At 32.0% G+C, this 26,686-nt stretch overlaps 1 protein-coding gene across 13 annotated transcripts in view; it reads right to left on the reverse strand.

The window, feature by feature from the left end:
- The window catches only part of CEP170 (centrosomal protein 170), a 127,763-nt gene that overhangs the window by 33,348 nt on the left and 67,729 nt on the right, over positions 1-26,686 (reverse strand). For 5 of the 13 annotated variants that reach the window (XM_081300504.1, XM_081300503.1, XM_081300505.1 and 2 more), the window contains exons 8-12: positions 22,425-22,901; positions 17,590-18,233; positions 9,979-10,128; positions 6,756-6,882; positions 1,615-3,432 (exon numbers count right to left, since the gene is read on the reverse strand). In XM_081300504.1, the coding sequence (XP_081156630.1) occupies positions 1,615-3,432; positions 6,756-6,882; positions 9,979-10,128; positions 17,590-18,233; positions 22,425-22,901 (3,216 nt within the window). The remainder of the gene's footprint in view (positions 1-1,614; positions 3,433-6,755; positions 6,883-9,978; positions 10,129-17,589; positions 18,234-22,424; positions 22,902-26,686) is intronic. The other 8 variants (XM_081300499.1, XM_081300498.1, XM_081300509.1 and 5 more) reach the window with 4 other exon arrangements.

Below are 26,686 nucleotides of genomic sequence, written 5' to 3' on the forward strand. Positions count from 1 at the left end.
GAATCTTTTTGACAATATAGAACTTATGATAGCTTATATTAGGATGGAAGTATACTTAAATATTTTAATGTACTTAAGTGGAGATGAGGTGATAAAGCAAGCAGTGTGGCAGAAGAAATTTTATCAGCTACATATCATAAAATGCAGCACAAAGGAAATATGAATTAAAGAAGTAGAGCCATAAGAAACAATAGAATAACAATACTGGATAAACACAAACAAAACATAGCAGTTAGTTTTCAAATACTTGGCAATAAATTCATAAACAACCAACCTATGCTTGAAGTGTAGAAACAAGGGCTGGAGTAAGAAGGAAAATGGCATCTATTCTTTTTGAAACAATGAATTTATGTTCTCTAGCTTCAGCCTATATCAATTCCTGCCACAAACTATGAATATTATTATCAAATCCCCTAACCAGCAGAGATGGAATGGTGAATAGATGGAGGAAAGCAGCAGTAAAGAAAGGATTAGGAAGTGAAAAATATATAAATATGTATATTTAAATTTATATATATATTTATTTATATAAAATATATAAATAGATATATATTTATTTATATATATATATAAAGTACCGTTAATTTGGGGTCTTGTAGGAGATATTGTGGCAGATGTAAATCAAACAAAATTAAAAAGATAAAATTGCACACCAACTTTTCTTCCACTCTCAACTCAAAACTTAGGGCTCACTTAGATGCTTGTTGACTGACAATAATCATAAATCTTCTAGTCTTTTGACAGTTGGTCTCTCCAGCCACACCCATATATGAGGCTGATTATGAAGTAATAAGACCATGCTTACACAGGATATACACATAACACTAGTCACCATGTATTCTCAATGGCTTCAGCTCTGAATATGATACGCATAAAGACAAAAATTCCCAAAGCAGTTAAATTCTGGTGAGGAATAAGACATTCTGTAGATATTACACTCAATTATAGATAATTACTACAGCTAATGCTATAATAGTATTTTATGAAATAATTCTCACAATTAACTAAATTTCTACAGCCTACTTTGACCAACATGTACTTAGTGATTGCCCCATGAATCCATCCTCTTCTACTGAAATGAACTGAGTTAAGTTTCCACTGGTTTCAACCACAAATAAATGTTACTTTAAAATGTACAAGTACATAAGACATCTCAAAATAAGTAGACAAAAAGAGAAGAAATACTGATCATTTCATTTAGCTTAAAAGAACTAATAACTGGCATACTGTTTTTCTTCAGATTCGTAAGGACTTTGGAGTATATGAGGATATTTAAAGGTTAAACACATGCTTTTAAAAGTACAATGCTAATTCCTATTATTTAAACCAGATAATAATTCCCTATGTAATCCTGACATACAAATCCACCTATGTCACTAACTGAAAAATTAAAATGTCTAAATCATTCCAATGAATTTAGAATCTTAAAATCACTATTTTTCCCCAGGACTTTAATTGGAAGTATATTAACTTTTGAATTTTCCATTTATTAATAAGAAAACAAACCCTGTCTCTTGAATATTTTGGAAAGGCAACAACTAGAAATCTAATTCTTAAAAGATGAGCCCCCAAACAGAACATGCTCATGTTATTAAAGATCTGGACTCAATTTACCTGAAGGAGAGCCATGAGTTGAGGTCATACTTTTGACCTTGGAGTCTGATAGTCGAGAGATACTGTTAGCTCTAATTCTAGGAGAAAATTTATCTGATGGTACTAATCTGGCTCCACTTCTAATGATGGCTTCTGCAGTACGTGAAGAGGCACTACTTCTAGATATTGTAGCTTCAGAGTCACTACGAGCTGATAACGAACCAAGCCTTGTTCTACGAGGCTGAGCCAATAAATCAATCCTAGAAATATTCCTCCTTCCTGTGGGTGGCTTGGATGTAGAACTTGTTGTGGATACTTCAGAAGCAACAGATGCTTTGTCGGCATCAGCAAGTTCACTGTCTGAAGCTTCACCAAGTCGTGCTCTGCGCAAGAGGGAAGTCCTGGTAGGTCGTGGCCTTGGAAGAGTAGTTGACTTACTGGATAACCCAGATGCTACAGGAGAAGTCTTAGATTTTGTTCCTTTACCTCCTTCCAGTTTGGAATGTATATGCTCATCAGTTGAGGTAAGTGGAGTCCTTCCATGAGATTTACAGGAATAAGTTTCCTGATCAGATGACATAATATCAGAGATAGCAGAATGAGGTACACTCGAGGTTTGGTCATCATCTGTTAAATCTACTGAAGGCTGTCTTATTCTTCCACTGGATTGTACAAATTTACGACCGTCTGACCTTGAACCTACATCTGAGGAACGACTTTTTGTTTTTTTTTCTATTTTCTCCCTAGCACCCGAAGATGATGATTTTGTTACATCTTTGGAAGGAGAACTTGTGGAACACCTATCTTTATAGAGGCTAGTGAAACTCTTTCGTTTTTGGGTTGACTTTCTTTCAGTCTCTCCAGTGACCAGACTGATAGTACTAGCTGTATCCACATCAGATTCTGGTGAAATAGAATTGTCTCTATTATAACTGGGAGTATCTGGGCCTTCATCAGTTTTATTATCTTCACGCAATTTAGCTTCTAGAAAAGCCATTACTGCTTCTGTGTCTTTTAAAATAAGGGTTGTGTCCATACTAGAATCAGTATCCAAAGAGTCACTTCTTTCTCGTAGTCTACTTACAGATGTTAATGCTAAAGAAGGAGGAGTAGATGAAGTCTGTTTATTTATATGAGGAATAAGTTCTATAGGTATGTTTGGGCTAGGTTTTTCTATAGTGAAGCTCCCTTGTCGCACTAATGACTTGGAGGATTCTTTCTTGTCTCCTCCCTTTGAAGTCTGAGTTTTCAGAATTTCCTCAGCTTTTCTTCTCTTGCTCTCATTTTGTATTACTCTTTCTCCTTTGCTTGTAGAATGTCCTGGAATTCTGTCTGGAGGTTGGGACTCTTGTTTAGAAGTTTCCTCCCTGCATTTATCTATCTGACCTGAAATATTTTTTGAAGATAATTTAGCAGGTGTCCACTGGAACTGCTCCTTTTGTTCTTGTTGCTGCTGAATTTTTGCTAATGTCTGCTTTACTAAAGAAGCTTCCTTATCAGGTTCACTCTTTTCCTTCCCAGAAGTAGAGTTGCCTATGTGAGGCAGGATTTTATTATCTCCACCATTTACTGTTCTATTCACTTTATTCAGGGCTCTGTCAGCATCTTGTTTATCTTTCTGGTGTAGCCCTGTTGGTGTTTCTTTCTCCTGCAGTTCTGTGTCTTGCTTTTCACCTATTTCTGACCTTTGTGCTATAATCTTTGCTCTAGAGCTCTCAAGAGACTTGTCTTCATTTGGAAGCTGGGGAAGAGTTCGTCTCCTTCTCTCTCCCTGCCCAGCCAAGGAAGCTACAGATCCAGTTCTTCTCAGGGAAATGCTAGATTCACCAATATCTGCCTCTGTAAAATAAAAACCACAATGAAGGAATTAATTAGATTAAAAAATAAAAATCAAAGTGGTATCATATTACATTAGATTTTGAAGTGTAAGTTAAAAAATGGCAAGTATAAATAGATGAACCATCATTGTTACTAAACAGTTTAAAAAGCAAGTATAATTCTAAGCAAATATAATTCTTTATTTATTAATCTAAAATATTTAGATTAATAAGCTGCCTATTTACAGAGATTCAGTAAAGCAATGTATGAGATGAAAATCAGAACCATCAGTTCCTTATCTCCTTCAACATATTTTTTAATTATCACAAACTGTACTTATACTTACAGTATACAACATAATATTCTGAATATATGCATATATTATAATGTATGCCATCTAAATGGCTAAATTAAGCTAATTTACATATCCATCATCTCACATTAAACTAATTTTTTCTTGTGTAGTAAAAATATTTAGAATCTACTCTCTTAGCAATTTTCCAGTATACATTTTTATTAACCAGACACCATGGTGTGTGTAAGAGTCATCCCTACATCTGTAGGGCAATTCACTATGGTCATTCTTTCTTTTGTGACTTTCTGTCCTTAAGGTATACTCAAAAAAAGCAGAATCTGGTATGTTACATAGAATGCCTAATAAATATTGTTTATTTGCTATACATTCAATTACATAGCAGAAAATAACAAGATACTTAGCTTATAATGTACATTATCTACTTGAAAGAATGAAAGCTTAGATTTTCTAAGTACATGGAAAATACTAGCCATATAAGGTTTTATTTTTTAAATCTAAAGCTGATTAAAATAATTTTTTAAATAGTAAGTACAAGAAAAGGACAGGATGTGTCATAAATTTAGAAATGGAGGGATTTTTAAATCATAGTTTTCTGGTATATCAAGACTACTCATGAAAATACACAACTGCTTTCTCTTTTTTCAAATAAGTAGAGATCAATGATAAAATACATACTTTGATGTTTGGGAGAATTTGAGAATACTTAAGGAAAATGTTCATATTAAAAATGGAATGGGGCTGGGGATGTGGCTCAAGCGGTAGCGCGCTCGCCTGGCATGCGTGCAGCCCGGGTTCGATCCTCAGCACCACATACCAACAAAGATGTTGTGTCCGCCGAGAACTAAAAAATAAATATTAAAAATTCTCTCTCTCTCTCTCTCTCTCTCTCTCTCTCTCTCCTCACTCTCTCTTTTAAAAAAAAAAATGGAATGTAGGGCTGGGGATGTGGCTCAAGCAGTAGCGCGCTTGCCTGGCATGCGTGCGGCCCGGGTTCGATCCTCAGCACCACATACAAACAAAGATGTTGTGTCCACCGATAACTAAAAAATAAATATTAAAAAATTCTCTCTCTCTCTCTCTCTCTCTCTCTCTCTCTCTCTCTCTCTCTCTCCTCTCTCACTCTATCTTTAAAAAAAATAAAAATGGAATGTATTTCTGAGTAAAGGGGTAAGTTTCTCAGAGAAATATAAATCAACATATAAAGCATTCTAATATTTTATGGATATATGGAGTGAAAATAATAGATAAAGCTTCTGGGGTTTTTTTTTCCTCTTTATAACCCTAAAAGACTAGCATTTAAATTTCACAAAAATATAGTGGTTATGATGGAGACAAATACTTACCAAACTGACCAATTTAAATTTAATCATGCTATAATTAATCATGCTGTATCTTACTTTGTTTATTCTTTCATGTTTACATGTCTTACCTTATTCATGCTAATTAAAGAGCCTAAAATAGAATGACTATTTTCTATTTTTGTATTTTTTCTAATGTTTACCACACTATCCTGCTCTTAATACACATTCAGTATAGGCTTAATAGGAATATTTTAGGACTTAAGTGAATTTATCACCTTATCTAAATAAATCCACTTAAAACATGATAAAATAGAAATGAGATCATGAAACCTAAATAACTGGTCTATTATTTTTTAAGAGAAGGATAGAATTTTGCTTTTCACAACTAATACTTAATAATTTTACTGTAGGTTCCTTGGTAAATTTATCTAGTCCTTCTGTCTTTTTTTTCCCCCTAAACAATGACCAGGTTATGTGAACCAATTTGCAAATGACTCTGCTCCCATCAAAGTTTTTTTGGTAATACTACCAATTACTTCTAGTTTCTATGATAAACGTTAGTTTTTCTGGTACACTATTATGTAGCTTTCTCAAAATACTTAGCTAAATAATGTTTAAAAAATTCTTAAAATAGATTTTTTAGGATGCCACAAGCCAGAGAAAAAACAAATTTGCACTTCCAAGAAAAACAAAATTACAAATACAGACTAAAAAATACCACATACAGGGGCTGGGATTGTGGCTCAGCAGTAGAGCGCTCGCCTACCATGCGCGAGGCCCTGAGTTTGATCCTTAGCACCACATAAAAATAAATAAAGGTATTATGTCCAACTACAACTAAAAAAAAAAAAAAAAAGCCACATTCTTCCTTAAGCATAATTTCTTAAAAGATTTTTTTCAACTCTGTGTCTTCATGTTGAATAAATTTTTCATTTTAATTTTTTATATTGTAAATTGGCAAGTTATAATTGTGTATACTTATGATATTTAATGACATTATGACATATAAAATGTGAAATAATGAAATCATCATTTAAAAATATCTATATATGTAATATAGATAAGTTCATACATGTACATGCTTCATCTACAAATTATTATCTTCATTTAGGATTATACTTTAATGATATCTGCATGGTTAATCAAAATAAAATTATATTATTCTAAAATAATATAATTGGCACATCAAGGAGGGTAGCAAGAATTTTTACTTAAAAGTAAAAATACAAACTTTTAAAACCATAATTTAATACCAGAAATTTATAACTAAAAAGAAAATTTCCTTAGAATACAGTTTTAAATTCTAACAGGTATCCATTCATCTATCTTTAGAAGTTTTAACTTATAAAGGATACAAAATATTAATACACATTCAATATAAATACTTTAAATAAATACTTTTGCGGCTGGGGTTGTAACTCAGTGGTTGAGTTCTTGTCTAACCTTGCATGTATAAGGCCCTGGGCTATATCCCCATCATTATTATTATTTGGAAATTTTCCACTGCTTAAAATACAAGATGCCTAATAAAAATCAGCTTTTTACTTATTAGAGAAATCATATATGCAATACAATCATAGACTATGTGAAATAATTTTAGATTTAATTTACTTCTCACTATATAAATGTTTTTCTTTTTTAAAAAACTGATATGTGACTCACAAAAATAGAAAGAGGCAAGGAAAAAGAAAACAAAGAGGAGAAAGAGAAGGAAGGAAGGAAAATACCATTTTCTGAAGGAACAGGTGCAGACAATTCTATTATTCTTTCTTCTTGATCATGTCTTGTATGATTAGCAGCCAAACTAGCCCATTGTGAAACCCAACGTTTGCTTCCAGATGAAGATGTGCCTTCCTGAAAAGAGAAAAACAAGACATTGAGATAATGCAGTCTGGTCAAATTTGATTCTTTGAAAAGAAAGAGTTTTATTTAGTCATAGGAACATGCCATACAAAACCATAAACCTTACCTTATTACATTTTCATTTATTAAGTTTTTTCATATATAGAATGAAAGTTCTCTAGGTATTCTCTTTATGATTTTATTATTTACTGAAAATGCAGTATAATTTTATGTACTTCTTAAATACTAGCAACAGCTTCAAGTGTTGGAGCTTGAAATTTACTGGTTGCTAAGATCAGTTGATACATATCATAGGTTCATGGATAGATACATGATTAGTCCTGACTCCATTAATGAGAACAGGGAGACCTATTCCCAATTTATTATCTAGGCCTCTAAATGTCTCTAGAATTCAGATTGGTTCTAGGTCTTAGGAAGTATTAAACCTACCAGGTTATGTCCTCAGTGATTTCAAAACCCAAACTTTTGACTTCTCTCTACAAAAATTTATGATTTCCAAAAGAAGCTATAAATTTTAGTCTTTATGAATTAAACTCTGAACCTAGACCTGGCTGTGTGTAGACCTTTCCTTAGGGGAAGTCATTTTTTAAAACTTAAGAGTGAAACAGAACTTAATTTATTATATGGTTCTACAGACTAATGGTCATATGTTGCTAATTCTTAGGAACAGGGCAATTTGAACAATGTGGAAGATCTAAGTGGTATATGAAAAAATATATAAATCAAGACAATACAATGATCTTGACATACATTTGATTCAAATGGGGTATGAATTCTTATTTTTCCACGTGTACAGATTGCAGGATCACATTGGTTATACAGCCACATTTATACATACAGCAATACTAGTGTCTGTTGTATTCTGCTGCCCTTCCTAACCCCCCTCCCCTCTCCTCCTCTCCCATCACCTCTCTCTATTGTCTTGAGCAACCAATAAAAATAAATAAATAAAAATAAATAAAAATTTTGTATTTGTCAACTATTTTTCTCTTATTGATCTCATTTAATTTTTATTGTAGTTTAATTTCATGATTTCTAGTTATTTAAACTTGTTGAAGATTGTTTTGTATCTCTGAATGTAGCCTATCTTTGTAAATGTTCCAATGATTATATGAAGCATGTAAATTCTACTGTTGTCACATGAAATGTTCTATAATTCTCTGGTCTATAAAGTTCAATCACATACAGTTGACTAGCGATGCTACCTAGTTCAAGTATGTCCTCATTGATTTTTCTGTCCTCTACATCTACAATTATGATTTGAGATGCACTGACTCTCCAACTTTGTCAAATTCTCTAATACTTTTTTTGCTCATATTTTTGACACTTGTTGTACACACATATATGTTAAGATTTGTCATGTTTGATTTAATAACTAAACACTTTACCATTTTGAAAAGCCTATATATATATATATATATATATATATATATATATATATATATATATATAATGCTTTTTACTAAAAAAAAAAAAAAAAAATCCAAGCCAAGGCTTCATGTTGAAACTACATAGCCACTAGGGAATGGAAAACTATGACAGAAGTTTATTTTGAACTATTTGAAACATGTTTTATTTAAAGTATCAGATTTACTATATATTTAATGATTAACAAGCTACATACTGATGAAGTTAAAGATTTCATATACTGTATGACTGATTTTAAGAATAGTAGGTTAAAATAGTAGTAGAGAGAATGACATAGATGTAGTGCAACCTACGGATACCAAAGCCTGCTGAACCCTTGAATTTCCTAAGTTTTTGTGGTACATGCCCACATATCTGAGTACCTAAGGCTAATTGCACTCACTTATGTAGAACCATTCTGGGAAGAGTTCTAATGGCCAAATAGGTGACTCCTACAAAGGCAGAAACATACTGGGACTATATAAATTTTATCTGGCAATGAATAGAGCGGACAGAGAAGAAAGCAGGGAGTCTATTTAAGTTTATGTTCATGAAAATCCTTCCTGGATTAATCAAAATATCAGCATATTGCCTTAAATAATGATAACCTGCTTTTAATAAATAAATCTTATAAATAAAAAACCAGAATAAAAATTATCCTAAGAAAAACAAAAACAAAAAAATACTAAAATACAGTTATTGTTTTGACAGTTTTCAGGAAATAGCACACCATAAATAAGTAATTTTAACATTGACAAGCAAACATACAAGTTTATTTACCTGACTATAAAATATTCTACTTCCATTTCATGCAAACATAAATAAAATGTATGCCTTACAATTTTCTTTTATTTATATTTCATATTTCTTTACTATTCATAGATTATAAATTAGTTCCTTTCCTAAGAAATAATATAGCATAATGCATAAAAGAATAAATTAAGAAATCAAAGTTGCTAAAAGTTTAAACTCTGGCTCCACAAAAAAAAAAAAAAAAGTAAGACCCAGGCGAAATAAATTTCTTTGTTACTTTAATTTCCTTATTTGTAAAATGGCACATTAAAGGCTCTGTTGAATGTTAGCTCTTATTATCTGAACAAATAATAACTTTAGTACTTTTGATTTATATAGATGTTTTACATTTCTTTTTGAAATACCAAAGTGTAATGAAATTTTGACACCATGGCTTTCTCCACCAAGCCATTCTTAATTAATCTCACATTCTAATTACAACTCAGGCTATACTATACTTACTGAAGTATATAAGATATATCCATCAGATAGTACCTTTCATATGTTTTCTGACATGGTGAATCTTTCAATTACAAACACAAACTTCCTATAAAGTATAAAATGTACATTTCTTATTTTGTCTCAGAACACCAATTAGGGCAATGAACATATAGATTATTAACTGCTTACTGAAATATTTTTTTCCTTTAAAAATATTAATTTAAAATAACAATAATAAAAACTAAGCCAGGCTTAAGGTTTTCATTAGACATGGAAAATGTGTAAAATTTTAGTTTTTGTAAGTTTCACAAGGGGGGTAAATCAATTACTTAAAACTTACAAATGATACAAAGTTTTATATATATATATATATATATATATATATATATATATATATATATATATATTATGTATATAAAGAATTAAGTACACAAGAGAGATGTGTACCTCTGAGTTGTGAAATACAGATGTACTCAGTGGTTTTCTTTCTTCCATTACTACTGCAGCAGAACTGAGAGCCCACTCTTTTATCAGATCTTTATGCTTTTCATTGATAATAGGTCTATTATAATCCTGATTGTCATCTACTCCAAATACCTAGAAGAAAAAAAATAATTTTGCAAGTGAAAATCAAAGTCTGAGTACTAGATTAACAAGTGAATTTCATATTAACTGCAGAAGCAAATAAAAATATTCTAAATGAATTTTTACTTCAATTTTTTTTTTTTGTGGTGGGGGTACCAGGGATTGAGTTTAGGGGTACTTGGCCACAGAGCCACATCCCCAGCCCTATTTTGTATTTTTTTTAGAGACAGGGTTTCACTGAGTTGCTTAGCACCTTGCTTTTGTTGAGGTTAGCTTTGAATTTGTGATCCTCCTGCCTCGGCCTCCCAAACTACTGGGATTACAGGTGTCAACCACCCTACCCAGGTGTATTTCAATTTTAATAACAAGAAGAACTTTTTAAAAGACAGAATAATACAACTGGAGTATAGCTGAAGAAGAAAACAGGCCATTGTGGTTTATGTCAGTGTGACTATTCTTTCTTAATATTTAGCAAGTATTCATATAAAAATCAGAAATATTTAGGATCTTTTTTGGGCGGGGTTACCAGGGATTGAACTCAGGGGCATTTAAACACTGAGTCACATCCCTAGCCCTTTATTGTATTTTATTTAGAGACAGGGTCTCACTGAGTTTCTTAGGGCCTTTCTGAATTGCTGAGGCTGGCTTTCAACTTGTAATCCTCCTGCCTCAGCCCCTCAAGATGCTGGGATTACAAGTGTACACCACCTCACCCGGCACATTTATTTGTTGTTACAACACCTGAATAATTTTGTTAAACATTATAATAATGCAAAGAGTTAGGAAAGATTATCTTTTCAACTTGTTTTCAGCTTGTTTCTGTGCTCTATTATTTTCAAGAAGCATGCTGAAACACGTTTATAAACACGATTCTTTTTGTCTTTTCCTTCCCTATTAAGTGCTTAACATTTACATGAGTTAAATTTATACATATTATTTTCTCTGATGCCAATCACAGATTTTATTGTATGATCTTGGCATAAAGTTTAACATTATTCTCAAACTTTATTTGCCTAACAGTTACTTAAGACCTTTCTGTGAAATGCAGATTCCTAGGCCTATACACACAGATCAGTCTTTTCAATAAGCAGATTGTCAATGGTCAACACTTTTGAAAACTTATAAATGCAGAAACAAATATTCGTGTGCTTTTTTTTTTTTTTTTTGTAGGAACTGAGTCTTACTCATTTTTGGGCACATGAAAGGCCATGGATATTGCCAAACACATTGAAAAAGTTTTGGTCAGATAAACAATCATTTTATTATTAAGTATCCAGTTTATTCCCAATGCTTATTCTTTGTAGGGCTGGAGGTATACTTCAGTTTTAGAATGTTTGTCTAGCATGTGTGAAGCCCCAGGTTCTAACCCCAGCACCTCCAAAGTTATGCATCTGAATCAGCAATTTGTATAAAGGATCTTAGAATATAACCAAAGAGAGCCTTTGTTATCTATACAAATGTGAAAATAACTAAAACTAAAATACTTTCTAGAAAAAAATTAAAAGTCATATAGTACAGCTATCTGATAAATTCTAAAGTTCATATTTAGTAAATAGGTACCAGATTTTCAAATTCACTAAAACTTAGTTTTTACCACTAGATGGCCTTATTACTTAATATTTACTTCAAACACAACCATTTTGTTCTGTTCAAGAATTGTGATTTAATATTCTATTGAACTACTCAATATTTAAATTATCTTTGAGCAAATTGTATATTATTAACTTTAAATCAATATGAATTTCAATAATATATGGAAGCACAGTGAAAAAATTTCTTCATTTTGCTAAACATTAGAATTAAATAAGTTTAAAAACAGCAGTACAAAAAACCTGAGTATCCGTATGTGCTCTGCTTTTAACATATTTGTAAAGAAAGCAAACTCGAGCCATTCAAATGAATGATATGTTTTTAAACATTAAAAATCACTTATCACAAGAATCTTTGAACTTCAAATTTATTGAAGGTTTTTTTTTAATTTTTATAATTACTAGAAGAAAGCTAACAAGTTTGGAAGTCGAAAGTAAAATTAATCATGTAAGAGTACTTACATTTTTGTATCTCTTTGGCATGTTAATTTAGAAATTACCTTCAGTTATTTTCTGATTTGGTGATATTTTGTTCTAAATCCATACTGAAACTTGATTTCTTTTAACTCATAACCACCAGAATTTTCAAATAAAATGTAATCACTTTTGACACTATTTTGAAATGACAACAAAAGGCACACAAAGAACTAATGCTTTGAAAAAGGGGAGTTCTCCAAGTACTCAGATGATTTTGTATAGATTCCTTTTAAAGTTTAAGAGACAGCTATACATGTGTAAGAAAGTAACAGTTATTTCTTTTCAAAAGAAATGATAGGTCAGGAACTCCTACTGTGCAGGGAAAGAAGTCTTCAGAGTTCACACATACTTTGCCGCAGTTTGAAAAACTTATGATAGTAATAACTGACTAGTCCATCTTGAAATATGTATCTATTCACTTCTGTACACTTGTGTACTTCAGGTACACAAACATCCACTTGTGAAAAGTTTCATGTGAAAACAAAGAGGAAATAGTTTATATTGTCTATATACTTTAAAGCTAACATACTTTTCACATTTAAAATAGCACACACAATAGCCCATACCATTTAACCCATATCTAATAATTGGATACAACTGAGAGCTACTCAAAGCAAGGCCAAGTTTGTCAGGTTTCCTTATCTTTCATCCTAGATTCTGTCCCTAGGTGAGTTCATCTACATGTAATGCTTCACTCCATTTACCAACTATATGGACGGCTGCTTACCTGTCATCTTTCCTCCTGAGTGACTCACGGTATTTCAAATGCAATATATTAGCCCCAGGCTCATGATTCTCTTCCCTTTCCTACTCTGACCTAGTTCTCAATAAAAATTCCAAACTTATTAAATATAAAATCTGGGTCTCTTATTCAGCCAAGGGCTTCTCAGGCTAGAAGTATATAGTAGGGAAAAGGATGAGTCTAGATATCTAATATTTATGCTTCCTCTCTATTGGAACTTTGCATCCCATGTTACCAGTCAGTTTCTAATTCTTTTAGGATAGGAACAAAAGGAATGAGGAGTGGGGTACAAAAATAAAAAACTTTTTGGTGGACTAGCTCAAGGCAGAACACATGCCTGGCACATACAAGGCCCTGAGTTTGATCCCCAGCACTGTAAAACAGAAATTAAAAATAACTCATTTAGGGCTGGGGATGTGGCTCAAGCAGTAGCATGCTCACCTGGCATGTGCGTGGCACTGGGTTCGATCCTCAGCACCACCTACAAATAAAGATGTTGTGTCCGCAGAAAACTAAAAAATAAATATTAAAAAATTCTCTCTTTCTCTATCTCTCAAAAAAGAAAAAAAAATAACTCATTTATTTTGGAGGTGAGGAATGGCTTTCATGTCCTCCATAGTACCTCCCTCTCCATCCTATCCCAGATCACAGACCATGTTCTCAATCTTTACCTCTGAATATATACAATTATATATAGTATCTCAGTTTGGGATTTCATGTTTGTATATTAGTGGCTATCCTAAACAAATGGGATATTTTAAAGCATTAGAGACAGCTATACACATATTAAGCAACTGTGGTATATGGTACTTACTAACTATAGGCTACAGGCTAGCTATTACTACAGGGGATTTAGATATCTTTATGTCTTAGTCCTTATTCTTTTTGTTTGTTTGTGCAATTCTAGCTTCTGGTGTCAAAGAACTCCATCAAGACGATTTAAGAGAGGAGTTTTAAAAAATTGTAAATACTATTAAATCTATTTCACTTATAAAGAAAAAAAATCCCTTAAATTCAATAGAATAAAACATTTTGAATGTTAAACACTGATTTTATATTTGTAATCAAAATTAAATTTAAAATTCAGAAAAAAGTGTTAGAAGAGCCCAGAAAGGGGTTAGGAAAGATGTTTATCATGGTTCCCCTGGTTCTGACTTGGGTCTAATTTAATTTGTTACCCCAGGATCCAGATTCTCAGCACTGACTTCCTTAATTCACTGCCACAGATATTCTTTATGTTGTGTTTCTGATCTTGTAATAGTTCTTCTCGTTCTGGATTCTTTCCTACCACCTGTTATCTCAGAACCAGCAGTGTCCAGATTCCATGAGGAAAGAGAAAGCATGCTATCAATAGGCTTTTAGGGGGAGATATGCTGATACAATAAACAGTTAATAAGTCAGGCCAGGAAAAGTATGGGACAAAGTTGATTGTGGTATAAAATTTAAGGAGAAACACTTTAAACGCACAAAGCCTCACTATCTATAATGACTAATATTTTTTCTTGATCAATGTTTAGCTTTCTGTTCTCACTTTTAAGTTTTTCCTTATTTAGCTTAAAAGTAGTAGCCCTGGCCAGCATGGTGGTGCATGCCTGTGATCCCAGAGGCTTGGGAGGGTGAGTAGGAAGATCAAAAGTTCAAGGCTAGCCTCAGCAACATAGTGAGGCCCTAAGCAACTTAGTGAGACCCTGTCTCAAATTAAAATGTAAAAACAAAACAAAACAAACAAACAAAAAAGGTAGGTCTGGGGATGTGGATCAGTGGTTAAGCACCTCTGGGCTCAATCCCCAGTACCAAAAATAAAAAATCAAAAAGTAGCCTGACAAGATTTTCCTCTTCCCTTAGTATTATCTGTTTTGAATGGAAGAGAAAGAAGAAACTGGTACTGTGATGGGTTCTTTTGAAGGTAGAGAAGAGGCAGGAGTAAATGGGAAAGAATATCATTACTGTGAGAGATGAGTTTTTTTTTTAATTCAGGTGGGCAACAGCATTTATAGTGCATTTTCATGTAAACATAGATGCAAAATTTAAGAGGTCTTTATAAATATGAGGCATGTGTCACCCTCATAAACAGTGAACTTTGGGATGTGCAAAAATATAAGGACATCATTAACAGACACAACCCAAAAATACAAACCAAACTGTTGTACTCCCTTAACTTGGGGGTTGGGGAAAAGGAGAGAACAAACACCAAAACAGAATAACAAGAATAGGGCATTTTGGCCTGGTCATTTCTTTTAAAGAGATACTATTTTAATTATATATAATTTCTTCTTCTAAGGTAAGATGCAAATGACTTTTCTGATCATCTTTAATCCCAGGTAAACAATGTATTTGTGGAAGAACTGAAAAGGTGTTTCACTGCTTACTATACTTAACATCAGTACAGTACTGCTTACTTCTTTTCCACTCTGCTTTGATTCCCAGATGACATTTCCTTTTGGTTTTCTCTTACCCCTGTCTGATCCTCTTCAGTTTTCTTTTGTTCACTCTAATACTATGTCCACCAATGTTGGTACTGCGAAGAATTTCACACTTTGTCCCATTACTCTATATAGCTTCACTGGTAGTTTCATCTCTTAGTTCTGCATAACTCCCCTCTATTCTCTAATATTCACAAATATGTATTTTTAGCTCAGTCTTCTTATGTAAGATTATGACAGTCATAACTGACTGACTGCTGGACAGGACAACAGCTTTTAAATTGCCTTTTCAATTTTGAAGCCCATTTTATTTTTTATTGAGACAAGGTCTGGCTACCCTTGAACTTGCCATCCTCCTGCCTCAATCTCTCAAGTACCTGGGATGACAGGCATAGGCCACCATGTCTGGCTTTAATTCACTTTTCTATCCCACTATGCATTCATTCTTGAAAGAAAGAACTCAGTTTTTTTTCTATTTGAATCACCATCCCTAACGCAAAACCTCGCACATTATCAATGAAATAAACCATTTCACAAATGATGGAATGAAATAGGAAAAAGACCATATGAAAGTTTTCAGGACCATTCAGATTTAGATGAACACCAGCAGATGGCCCCAACTCCTGTTCCACACACCAAAATTTCAAACAGGAGAAAACAGATGACAGTTCATCCAAGCAATTTGATATGTTGCTCATATCTACTCCAGTCATCCCAAAGCACTTCTTATGCTGTCAAGTTTGCTATTCTTGGCCTTTGTTTTCTCCACACCCACAGATTATTTCTCCAGACATTTGATTCCTGGTTCTGGGCTTTTTTGTTTCCCCCAGAGCCTTACTTTAATTAGCCTAGATTTGGTTTTCAGCTTTGATCATAAATAATGAAATCTCAGTTCTTTTATTACTTTGGTAGTCACAAGATAATGCAGTTATCCTTGTTTTCCTTTCAGTATAGTCCCAGCTTTTTTTCAAGAATAAGTAAATTATTTATCCAGTCACATAATATCATTACTTCATTAAATGAATCCTATTTTATAATTGTAGATTTCTCTATCAGTAGTGTGACCATTTCTCTTGTTAACAACCACAATAATATTGCTTACAATAACAACTATTCCACAGGCAAATGGGTCTCCAAATGTTTGGAGTTGTGCATTCCCACAGTAAAATATTTTGACCATGATACTCTTTGATAAATATTATGTTTAGAAACTATATATGTCTGTCAATATATTAATAGATTGTATACACTGGAGAAAACAGTTCAAAGTAGAAAAATTATACAAAACAGTGAGCATAAGTCTTAATATTTTTCCTGCATTCCATAGGGCTAGGTATCTTGCCCACTCCCTCAGATACCATTCTGGAAATTCGTTATCTAAACTAGTGCATCTCAACTGTTAATGTGCATATGAATTATTGGGCAGTCTTGTTTTTAGTACAGATTCTAATTTAGTATGTCTGGGGGGTTGGTTTCCTAAGTGATATTAATGTTGCTCATTTAAGAAGCACTCAACTTTTGAGTAACAATAATTTTTAAAAGAAATAAATGTTTAGACAAACTTATGCTGTTACTTTCCAGGCAGTAAAATAAACAGCTAATTTGAAAGCTGACTTTCTATTACCATGGGCATAATTAAGAAAAACTATTTTTTAAGCCAAATAATAATCATTATACACATTAATCCGTATCATCAAGAAAATTTATATAATCATCATGACTAGGCATAATCTAGCTAAAATGAACATAATACAAAAAAACTTGATTTTGTTTTCATACACTGCTTTTCTATCATCAAAGATAGCAGTGAACAGAAAAAAAATAAGGACATATTAATTAAAACATGTATTTTCATGTGCTTCCAACATGAAGTTAGTAGAAAGGAAACCTGTAGTTAACACATTTATGTTAACAATTCTAAAACTCTGTTTAGTTGTGACATAAATAAATGCAAAGTGAGTATGTCTAAAGTGTACTATTTTTAAAGCCTACTTTAAATTTACATAGCCTTAAAAGGTCCAAACAGTTTAAATGTTCAGGACCATACATATGAAACTCAGGCAAATTCAGAATAATTAAGAAAGCAATTTGGTCTTATTATTAGTCTTGCAGCTCCCTAACAAAACCCTGAAGTTCCAATAACACTGACTGCATGAGAACATTTCAGTGTTGACTCTCCAATAATTTCCAACAGTTAAATACACCACACAACTAACATTATACTCAAATTTCAGTTATTTACCTTGTCAATCATTTTTCTTGCTTCCACTTCCTCACTGTTGGGATTCTCTAACTCAATGGTATATGTACCCTTGTCACTTTGGTCATCATCATTATCCTTTTCAGAAGTAGCAGAAGTAGCTTGATTTTTTAACATTTTATCCATCTCCTGGCTTGGTCTGTGCCCAAGACTCCCTGAACTTCTTAATAATGCAGTTTGTAGGAAGGGTATTGACACCGATGGCTCCTCTGATTTCTGTTTTAACAATTTCCCATGTGGAACACCATGCCCCCCTCTGTGATGCGCAGAGCTAGTCTGTAAAGACAAAGAAACCACTTTGGCATCTGCTATTGGAGATTTTGTTTTTTCAAGTTTTGTATGTAGTGTAGAGTAAGTAGTTTCCTGACACAAGACTCCTGTACTTTGAGTAAAAGAATATGACCCTCTTTTTCTGGGATGGTCTTCATTAAAGAATGCAATTATAAAAGAAGTTTCACTTACAACAGCCTGGTCTTGATGCTTTTCAGGAGCCTGCACCTTCTGTAGCTTTTTCTGTTCTGAATGGTGGCGCCTTAAGTGTTCCTCAAGAGTTGCACGTTTGCTACAGCGCCTATGAGCCCCAGCATTCTCTGAGTCACTTTGTGTACCATCATCATGTTTATTTCCTACACAGAAAAAGAGAAATCACATAATAGAGAAGAAAATAATCCCATGTAGAAAGTTAGAAGTGTATACAAAAGTGCTATTTGTTTTGACCCCTCCCCTCCCCTTTCATCCAAAGTCATATGTTCTTTTCAGTAACCGGCTCTGCAAACTTCCCTCAATTGCAATGGTTATATTCACATTTTATCAACCAACAATGGGGGCCTTTATAAACAACTGAATAGGACTGCTTTTCTTTCTCTAAATCTCAACTTTATAATGATTAATTGATGCCTTAGTAGATAAACAATACTATCATCTGTCATAGTTTGTATTCGTAATGTCAATAAATATTAATTTTGCCTTCAAATATTAACAATTTTAACAATAAAAATGACTTTTGCATTTGAGAGGTAGAAACATAAGAAAAACAATGACACCACTAAAATGATTATGCAGAAAAGAAAATACAAATACCATAAAAATGTGATGTGATGATCAATATTTTCCAAAGTTCAGTATGACTTTCCTTTTTAATAAAGATTCACATCTGTAATTCCCCCTAATTTTTCCTATAAATTTTTCCTGTGTTGTTCTAATTATGAGAATATTTGAAAATTGCATTTGTGCTCTAAACTCTGGTACCTTAACAAGTTAAATAAAGTATTCTACCAAAGAAAAGAATAGTCTATCAAATCCTTAAATAAATCTAAGCTCCTATTGGACAAATACTCAAGGGATAATAACTATATTACAATAGTATGAAATTATTAGGAAGTCTAGAGCTATTCTATACATATTTCAGAAACATGTATAGAATATTATACATATGTAAATGAACTTAAATGAAAATGTATTTGGAAGCTATAAATCAATCTAGTACACTGTAATGCACTTTGATATATTCCAATGCTTCCAGGACAAAATCTGATTTTTAAGTTTGTCTGGGTAACAAACTTTAATTTGAACACAAGCTGAATAATGTGTTACTGAACAAAATAATGATGAAAAATGAAAGACTGGAGGGGTGGGAAGCAGAAGACATGGCTAATGAAATAGTTAAGTTTTAATGCCCATGAATAAATTTAGATGTCACCAATTAGTGGTAATAATTTAACTTAAGAGGACAAGTTATAAAAATGGAATACATAAAAGGAATGAGAAAACTGAAAAGAAAGAATGGCAGTACATGCAGAAAAGGGCGATGTTTTGGAAAAGTGATAGGCAAGGGAAAGAAAGGAAATGAATAGAATTTAAAAATGGGGCTTTGGGGAGTATTTCCACTAAAGAGATAGTAATTAATATTATAAAATAAGATTTGACAAACAAATCTTAAATTCTTTCTTCAAATTATTAACTATTCAAAATGAAACCTAAAAAGAAAAAAAATAACTGAATTAATGGAATCTCTGCCTCAGATAATGAATCCAGAGGTCATGGATAGCAGGTGGAACAGAAAACCCAAATAAAACCACTAGTTCAAATACAAAATTCATTAAAAACATTACATACATTTCAAACCTATTTCAATATTATATTGGATACACTGAAAAGGAACATAGTTTGTAAGAGCTGAAAATAATAAAACTTCAATATTTCTTGTATAAAAACGAATAACCTTTAACAAATGCGTATAAAAGTATTTTAATGAAAATATCATTTTATAGACTTTAATTCTTATTTCAATATATAAAATTTGGAACCCAGTAGTATAAGGCCCTTTCAAATATCTTTCTCGTATAGCTTAAGAATAGCCATTTTCTTTTGTTGGAAAATTATTATTCATTCTTTTATTTCTCAGTGTTATACAAGACATCTGATCAGAGATCCAATCTTCTGTTTTTTACTTAAAAAGATCCCTAGCAAACTCTCCTCACCAGTTTTTTTTTTCCCTCCCTCTGCTTGTCATTAATGATGCCTAAAGACACTGAAATTTTAAAATACTTCTTAGGATAGGTCATCTGTACCTCACCACTATAGCCAAAGAAGGTGCAACTCTCCTAAAGGGTGAAAGTGTATGGGCTTTGTGAACATTATTTTCCTCACTGTCCCAAAGCGCGTGCACTTTACTCTTGTAGGAGCAAGATATTTTTGTTTTGTTTTGCCTACTTAGAATTTTTGGACTAATATGAGTAGTTGCTGAAAGTCTAATTTTTGAAAAATTGTTACAGACTGTTATATATTTGCATTTATTTAGAGTCTTAATGTATCATCTTGATATCCTAAACTGTATAAAACTATTGTCCAATGAAGCAGTTCAGACTTCTGTATAGAGTCAAATGCCATTTATAAGTTAAGTTTGAAGAAATAAAATGGGTCTATCTTGGATCAAAAATGAGTTAGACTTGAAAAAAAAAAAAAAACATGTTTTTTGATGACTTGCAAAATGGCATAAAGTCAAATCCAAAAGGTTTCCCAGCGGCGGCACCTTATTGGAATATATGTCTACCTATTTGATTGTCTAATTCCTTAATTAATTCCTTAGATATTTTAGTTTAAAAATATCTAATGATTAATGTAGTGATACAGATAATGCAGTCCTTAATAACTCTATTTGGAATTAGGCTCACAAAAGTCTTATTCAAAATCACAGAATGTTTTCAAATAATGGCTTTAAAACTTGGGAGTACAATAGAGTAGAGGAAGAAGAAGAGAGAAATGGAAGTGAGAGGGAAAAGAGAGATACTAAGGAGTGAAATTGACCAAATTTTGTTATGTGCATGTTCAAATATGTAACAAATCCCACGATTATATACAACTGTAACGTACTAATCAAAAAACATCTAACAGAAAAGTTATAATGACTTTACAAAGTTACAAAAGGATTTAACAAAGATAGTTTTAAATGGTACCCTTTTATTAATTTAGATCATACTGTATATTTGATAAGAATGATTTTTTAAAAACAATAAATTTTCAAGTCTCGTACTACCTCTTATAGTAGAGTATCAGTATTACTTATCCAATTAATATAAATCATCAGCTTACAAATGTATGGCTTTTATTTATAAGATTTAACCTATACATGCATACACAGGTCTCGATTATGTATAATAAAGTCTATATGAATTAAAGATTATAATCACATCTCAAAAGTACATATGCCAGGTAGCCACTGATGACTACAGTGCTATAATAGGCACAAAGAATTAATCACATTATCTCACTGTCCTGAAATGTCTTAGAAGCAAACCCAAAATAAGAGTGAGAGTACAATTTCTTCATTACTAGACCTCTTATAGTAGGGTATCAGGACACAAAGTAGGCATTAAGCCAGGGTCAGTCTTGCCATGGAGAATGAATTCATTCATTGTTTATTTGAATTACTCTGTACCTATCATATGCTTAAGTCCCATATAAAGTGTTAACGATACAAGTAAAGTAATATATGGTCTCTGACCTCAAAGAGCCATTTTTAAAAACTCATTGACTCCTAATATACAAAAGAATGGCCATTAATAAACAATCATAATTAATTCAAAATCATTCCTTTATATATACCTTATTTAAATAAATATGTGAAAGTAATACAAATCTGTATTCAATTAGTTCTTTTAAAAAAGGAACTGGCAAAGTCAATAGGGAAAAATGATCAGCTGATACCATTAGTGTTTAATTATAAAGTTTTGAATATGAACATTCGACTACAATTCTCAAAGTTTAAATACTGAAAAAAATTTTAAATTAGATTAATAAGTATCCAGTAAATATTTGTAAACTCAAGTGTTTCTTAAGTAACCACTAACAACAATTTGAAGTACTCCATCAACAATGTGATTATATTATCCAAGTAGAACTCTTAGCCCATACCTAATGGCTTAAAATTTCTTTCAAAATCTAGATATTGATATTTAGAAGCATCATAAGAGAATAAAACTGGATATATCTTTTCCTTAAACAAAAGAAGTGATGGGAATTGTCTTTTAGGAAACTCCACCGATGCACTAAATTAATTTGATATTTCCATGGGGGGGCATTTAATGGCATATATAAAAATTTACAATATGGTTTTGGGAAGAAAATGAAGAAAGACTATTGTGAATAAAAGTTGGACATGAGCAGTGTGGTTTGCTTTTGAGCTTTAAAGTTAAACATAAAGTTTGAAAAAGCAGATGTCTTCTACTATATATTTACTTACTAGTAGTTTGCTAACTATGAAAACTGAATTTTCTTAATTATACAATAGGAAGTTCTGAAATGATCATTCACTTTACCTTTCAACCTTTTCAAGTATACTGGAACATCGCTTTTTATACTTTTGGAATCCTCTTCTGTTCTTTCCCATACCATTTGAGGAGGGTTGTTTTGTGCTAGCCAGTCAGCTACTTTGTTTTCTGGAGCCATCATTCCTGTTTGAATTCCTGGCAAGTCTTGAGTTCCAGGAGATGACTTCTTTGACTTGTGGCGCTGATCAGAAGTAAATTTTGTCACATGGTCTCTAATAGTTACCTTCCCTGGGGTACTGTCATCAAATTCAATGGTAAATGAAGCATGCCCTGCACCTGTTGTATGGGAACTTGTTGTGTCTTTTGTTGGGATTTCATGAATAGTACTCTCTGTTATTTGTGAAGGTTGCTGGAATTCTTTTGTAGGGATTTCAAAATAACTTGGTTCCCTACAGAAAGGAAAAAGTACATCTTCATTTGCAGCTGCAGACTGTTCCTCAACTTGCTTGGCATCTATGCTGCACCCTAATGAGAAAAATAAGAGAGAATTCAAAATATTTGGGGGTTTCTAGCATTTGAAGGAGACTGATAATGACCAGTGCATTATTTTGTAAGGATCAGAACGCAGATCATGGTCTGGATGAAAAACAATGGCATTCTATCATCAGCAAAAAATGTAATAGAGAAGAAAGAACTTGATTATAAACATGCCATTTAACTAATAGGAGATGCAATATAAGTAGTAGTAATAGCAAAGGATAGTGAAGTAGTGAAGAAGTGAACCTTTCATGGCTAGGTCCATAATTTTTCCAACTTGGATCTAGAAATTATCAAGATACAAAAGAAGTGAAATCAAATGGGGCTGGAGATTCAAGTTCTAAAGAAGAATAAATAAATAAATAAATAAATAAATAAATGTATATATATATATATACACATATATATATGAAGAGCATGGATTTCCTTATCAAGTCAGCAGGATGAGATGTCTTAAACATCTTTAAATAAATGTAGAGCTCCAATGGAAAACAGATACTCAAATGAGGATATAAAGTAAATATGTAAGTCATGTTTTAGAAGTAATGATTCCACTTACCATCATTTACCATTACATTTAGAGATATGAATTTTAGAATGACAGAAATATTACTGATGTGTGATTCCTGGAAGAAGATAGACAATCTTATAAAGACAAAAAGAGTAAAGATAAAACATGTGGTTTGCACAACAGCATAGCAATCCAAGCAGCAATATGAAAGAAAAAAGAAAAAATAGAAAATTCAGTTGCCTGCCAGTAATCCAGAAGAAAATTAGTTTTACATTTCTATATAGTTGAGTATGTAAAAGTGTTAAAAATATTTGAAGGAAAGCTGAATTATAAGCCTCAGATTATTAACAAGATGGCAAGCAGAAGGAACAACCAACCCTGGAACACTTTCACTTTTCTTTTGTTGCCTCAGAAACTAATATAAAGGTATGAAAAGAGATGCTTTATAATAAAATACATAAAGGTATATAAATGAAAATGACATTTAAAATGCTTATTTTAAGTACATATTTTAAGTATTTATTAGAGAAAGCAAATGCAAAAGAAAAAGCTTGATTAAACTGCCCTGTTGTTGAGATGGTCTATTACCAAGCAAGTTCAAATGAAATATGTTTCTCTGCTCAAAAATCCATTCTGGTTTTAAACAGACTGATAGAAAAATTGTGTACAGAAAATTTATTAGAAAGAAAAGGCAATACAAGGAAATTATGTTGTTTCTAACCCTTAAATTAAGTGAATTTTAAAATACATGTTAAATTTTAATTCATCAGGTGTTAAATAATTGACTTCTTAACAGTACTCTGAATAAGAAATAATCATAAAAACATATGCTTTTAGGTTGCAAAAGAATGGGACATTAACATCTCCATGTGCTAATGTGTGGGAAAGAAAACATAAAGCTCCAATTCCAAAATGGTAGTAGTAGTAAGCTGCTCACACACACACACACACACACACGGCTAAAAAGAAGGCAAAAGAATTATCTAAGAATAATAATTTTCAGTGTAAAATTATCTTTTACTAAAACTACTCAATTTTGTTCACTACTGAAAATGAAAGGATGATACTGGGGAAAACCCTACATTATCAGAGCAAGGGACAATCAAGAGCAGATAAATGGCCTCAAAAACATTGTATTCCAGTACCACTCAGTATATACTGGGAAGCTTTACATATTTCAAAGGCTTCTGAGGACATCATTGTAAGATATCATAATTCAACAACTGATACAAATAACGATGATTCTGAGTTAAGAGAAAAAATTTACACTATACTCAGACTTCTTTGCTCAAGTAGTGATAGGGGTAATGCATTTAACAGTAACTTAGGAAATGGTTAAACATTTTAAAAACTGTCTGTTGTAAAAGTGAAGTTTGATCACCTGAAAAATTCATTATATGTAGTCAGATTCCTTTTCCTGAAGATGATAAAAACAAATGAAATGTGTGGTCCTATTAAAAATGCCTAATAGCAAAATTAATAGGGCTTACGAATTAAGATAGAAAAAAAAAGCCAGCTTTCTTCTTTTAGAATACTGACAACATAGTTTGGAATTTATGAATTTAACATTCATTTATCTTTTAAAAGTCATTTTTGTTATATCAAATTAAACTATATACTAATTATTTGTTTATATCAATATTTTAGTAATCTCAACTACTAGGTTTTAAAAAATTATTTAACAACTGACTATGTTAGAATTAATTCTGTATATCTAAATCAGAAAAGCAACTGGTGATAACTTGCTTATGCTCTGAGGGTATTTTATGACTGTGTGATCTATCAGGGATACTTATAATGCATTCTTCTGTACTAAACTAATACTCAACTAATTTAAAATCACAGACTATAATTATCATGGCTCATTCTGCTTTAGACATCTACCCAACCTAGCCTAGTGAAGTATTTCAAATTATGAATTCTGTGAAACTCCTTTTGCTAAAAAGAAGTTACAACTTAAAAGCCTCCAAATTTAGTTTGACTGGATTTTTAAAAATCACTGTAAAAAGAATCAAGAAGCTACTACATATAGTATACATGCCTTTTCAAAATGTATACAATATTTAAAGAGCCTTTAAATTAATGTTGAGACCAAAGATTGGAGAACGCACTATAACTACATTGAAGAAAAATTTTCCTTAGTAGGACTGAAAATATTCACAGAATTTCAATAAAACTGGCTTGCTCTAATGTATACATTTGCTTCTAAGTTTTTTAGACTATGTGTCAAGTTTTTAGGAGATTCTAGACATGTGGACACACAGAGGGGGATATAAAAAATGATTAGTAACAGACAGGTTTTAATCCTTTCTGAAATATTCACCTTCCATAGTAAGTACCAAGTTTTTCAATTCTAAAAATAGGTATCCAAAAAGGAAGTCACATTTTGTTTTTACTGAATGAGTATACTTGGAGTATAAGTTATTAAATTGATCATTTATATTCCATAATTTGAAACATTTTTTAAAATTTTCTTAAAAACACTTGAATTTCAAAATAATCAAATTTAATAACAATTGATACACATTTCAAACCTGATTTTATAATTTCTGATGAATTCATAGATTATTCCAGTAAGTAAACCTCATCTTATCTTTTAATAAACTGCAAATGACAAATATTAAATGGTATTATCCTTATACTAAAATGACAAAGTAAGCAATAATCTCACTGAACTATTAACCAACAGAATCTGATAGAGCACAAGACATTAAAAAAAAAAAAAATTCCCTCTCTACCAGGTGGCTCTAGTGCACAATGACAGCATGATATGTGATACTTGAAGAAAGGAATTTAGAGATAAGTTGTGGAGAGAAGGCTTACTCAAAAATAGTGAATTAAACAGTATCACATATTAGCAATACATATATACAAATACATCATTTAGAATTTTATATTATTCAATGTCTGTGTGTATTGAAACCTGAGGGAGAACAGAACAGGCAGGAATTATCATATTTTCTCCCAAATTGGAAGAGAACACTATAACAACTGATACTGGAATAGAAGGCCCTCTAGAAAAAGTAGAGCAAAATTAGAAAGCTCTGATACATAAAACTTAAAAACATTAAAATCTATTTGGCAAGCAAATGGGAGTCAGTGTAGTTTCTTGAAAAAAATGAAATAAAGATCAGTTTAGCTTTTTAGGGCCCAAACTTAAGTTAGAAAGTTCAATTATGACTTGGTGGGGACAAAAAGGCAACAGAAGTAGGTCATATATTAGATTGATAAGTGAAGAAAAGGGAAGACAAAAACTTTCAAA

Source organism: Spermophilus citellus, assembly GCF_964194105.1.
Source record: "Spermophilus citellus genome assembly, chromosome: 6".
Classification (NCBI taxonomy): domain Eukaryota; kingdom Metazoa; phylum Chordata; class Mammalia; order Rodentia; family Sciuridae; genus Spermophilus; species Spermophilus citellus.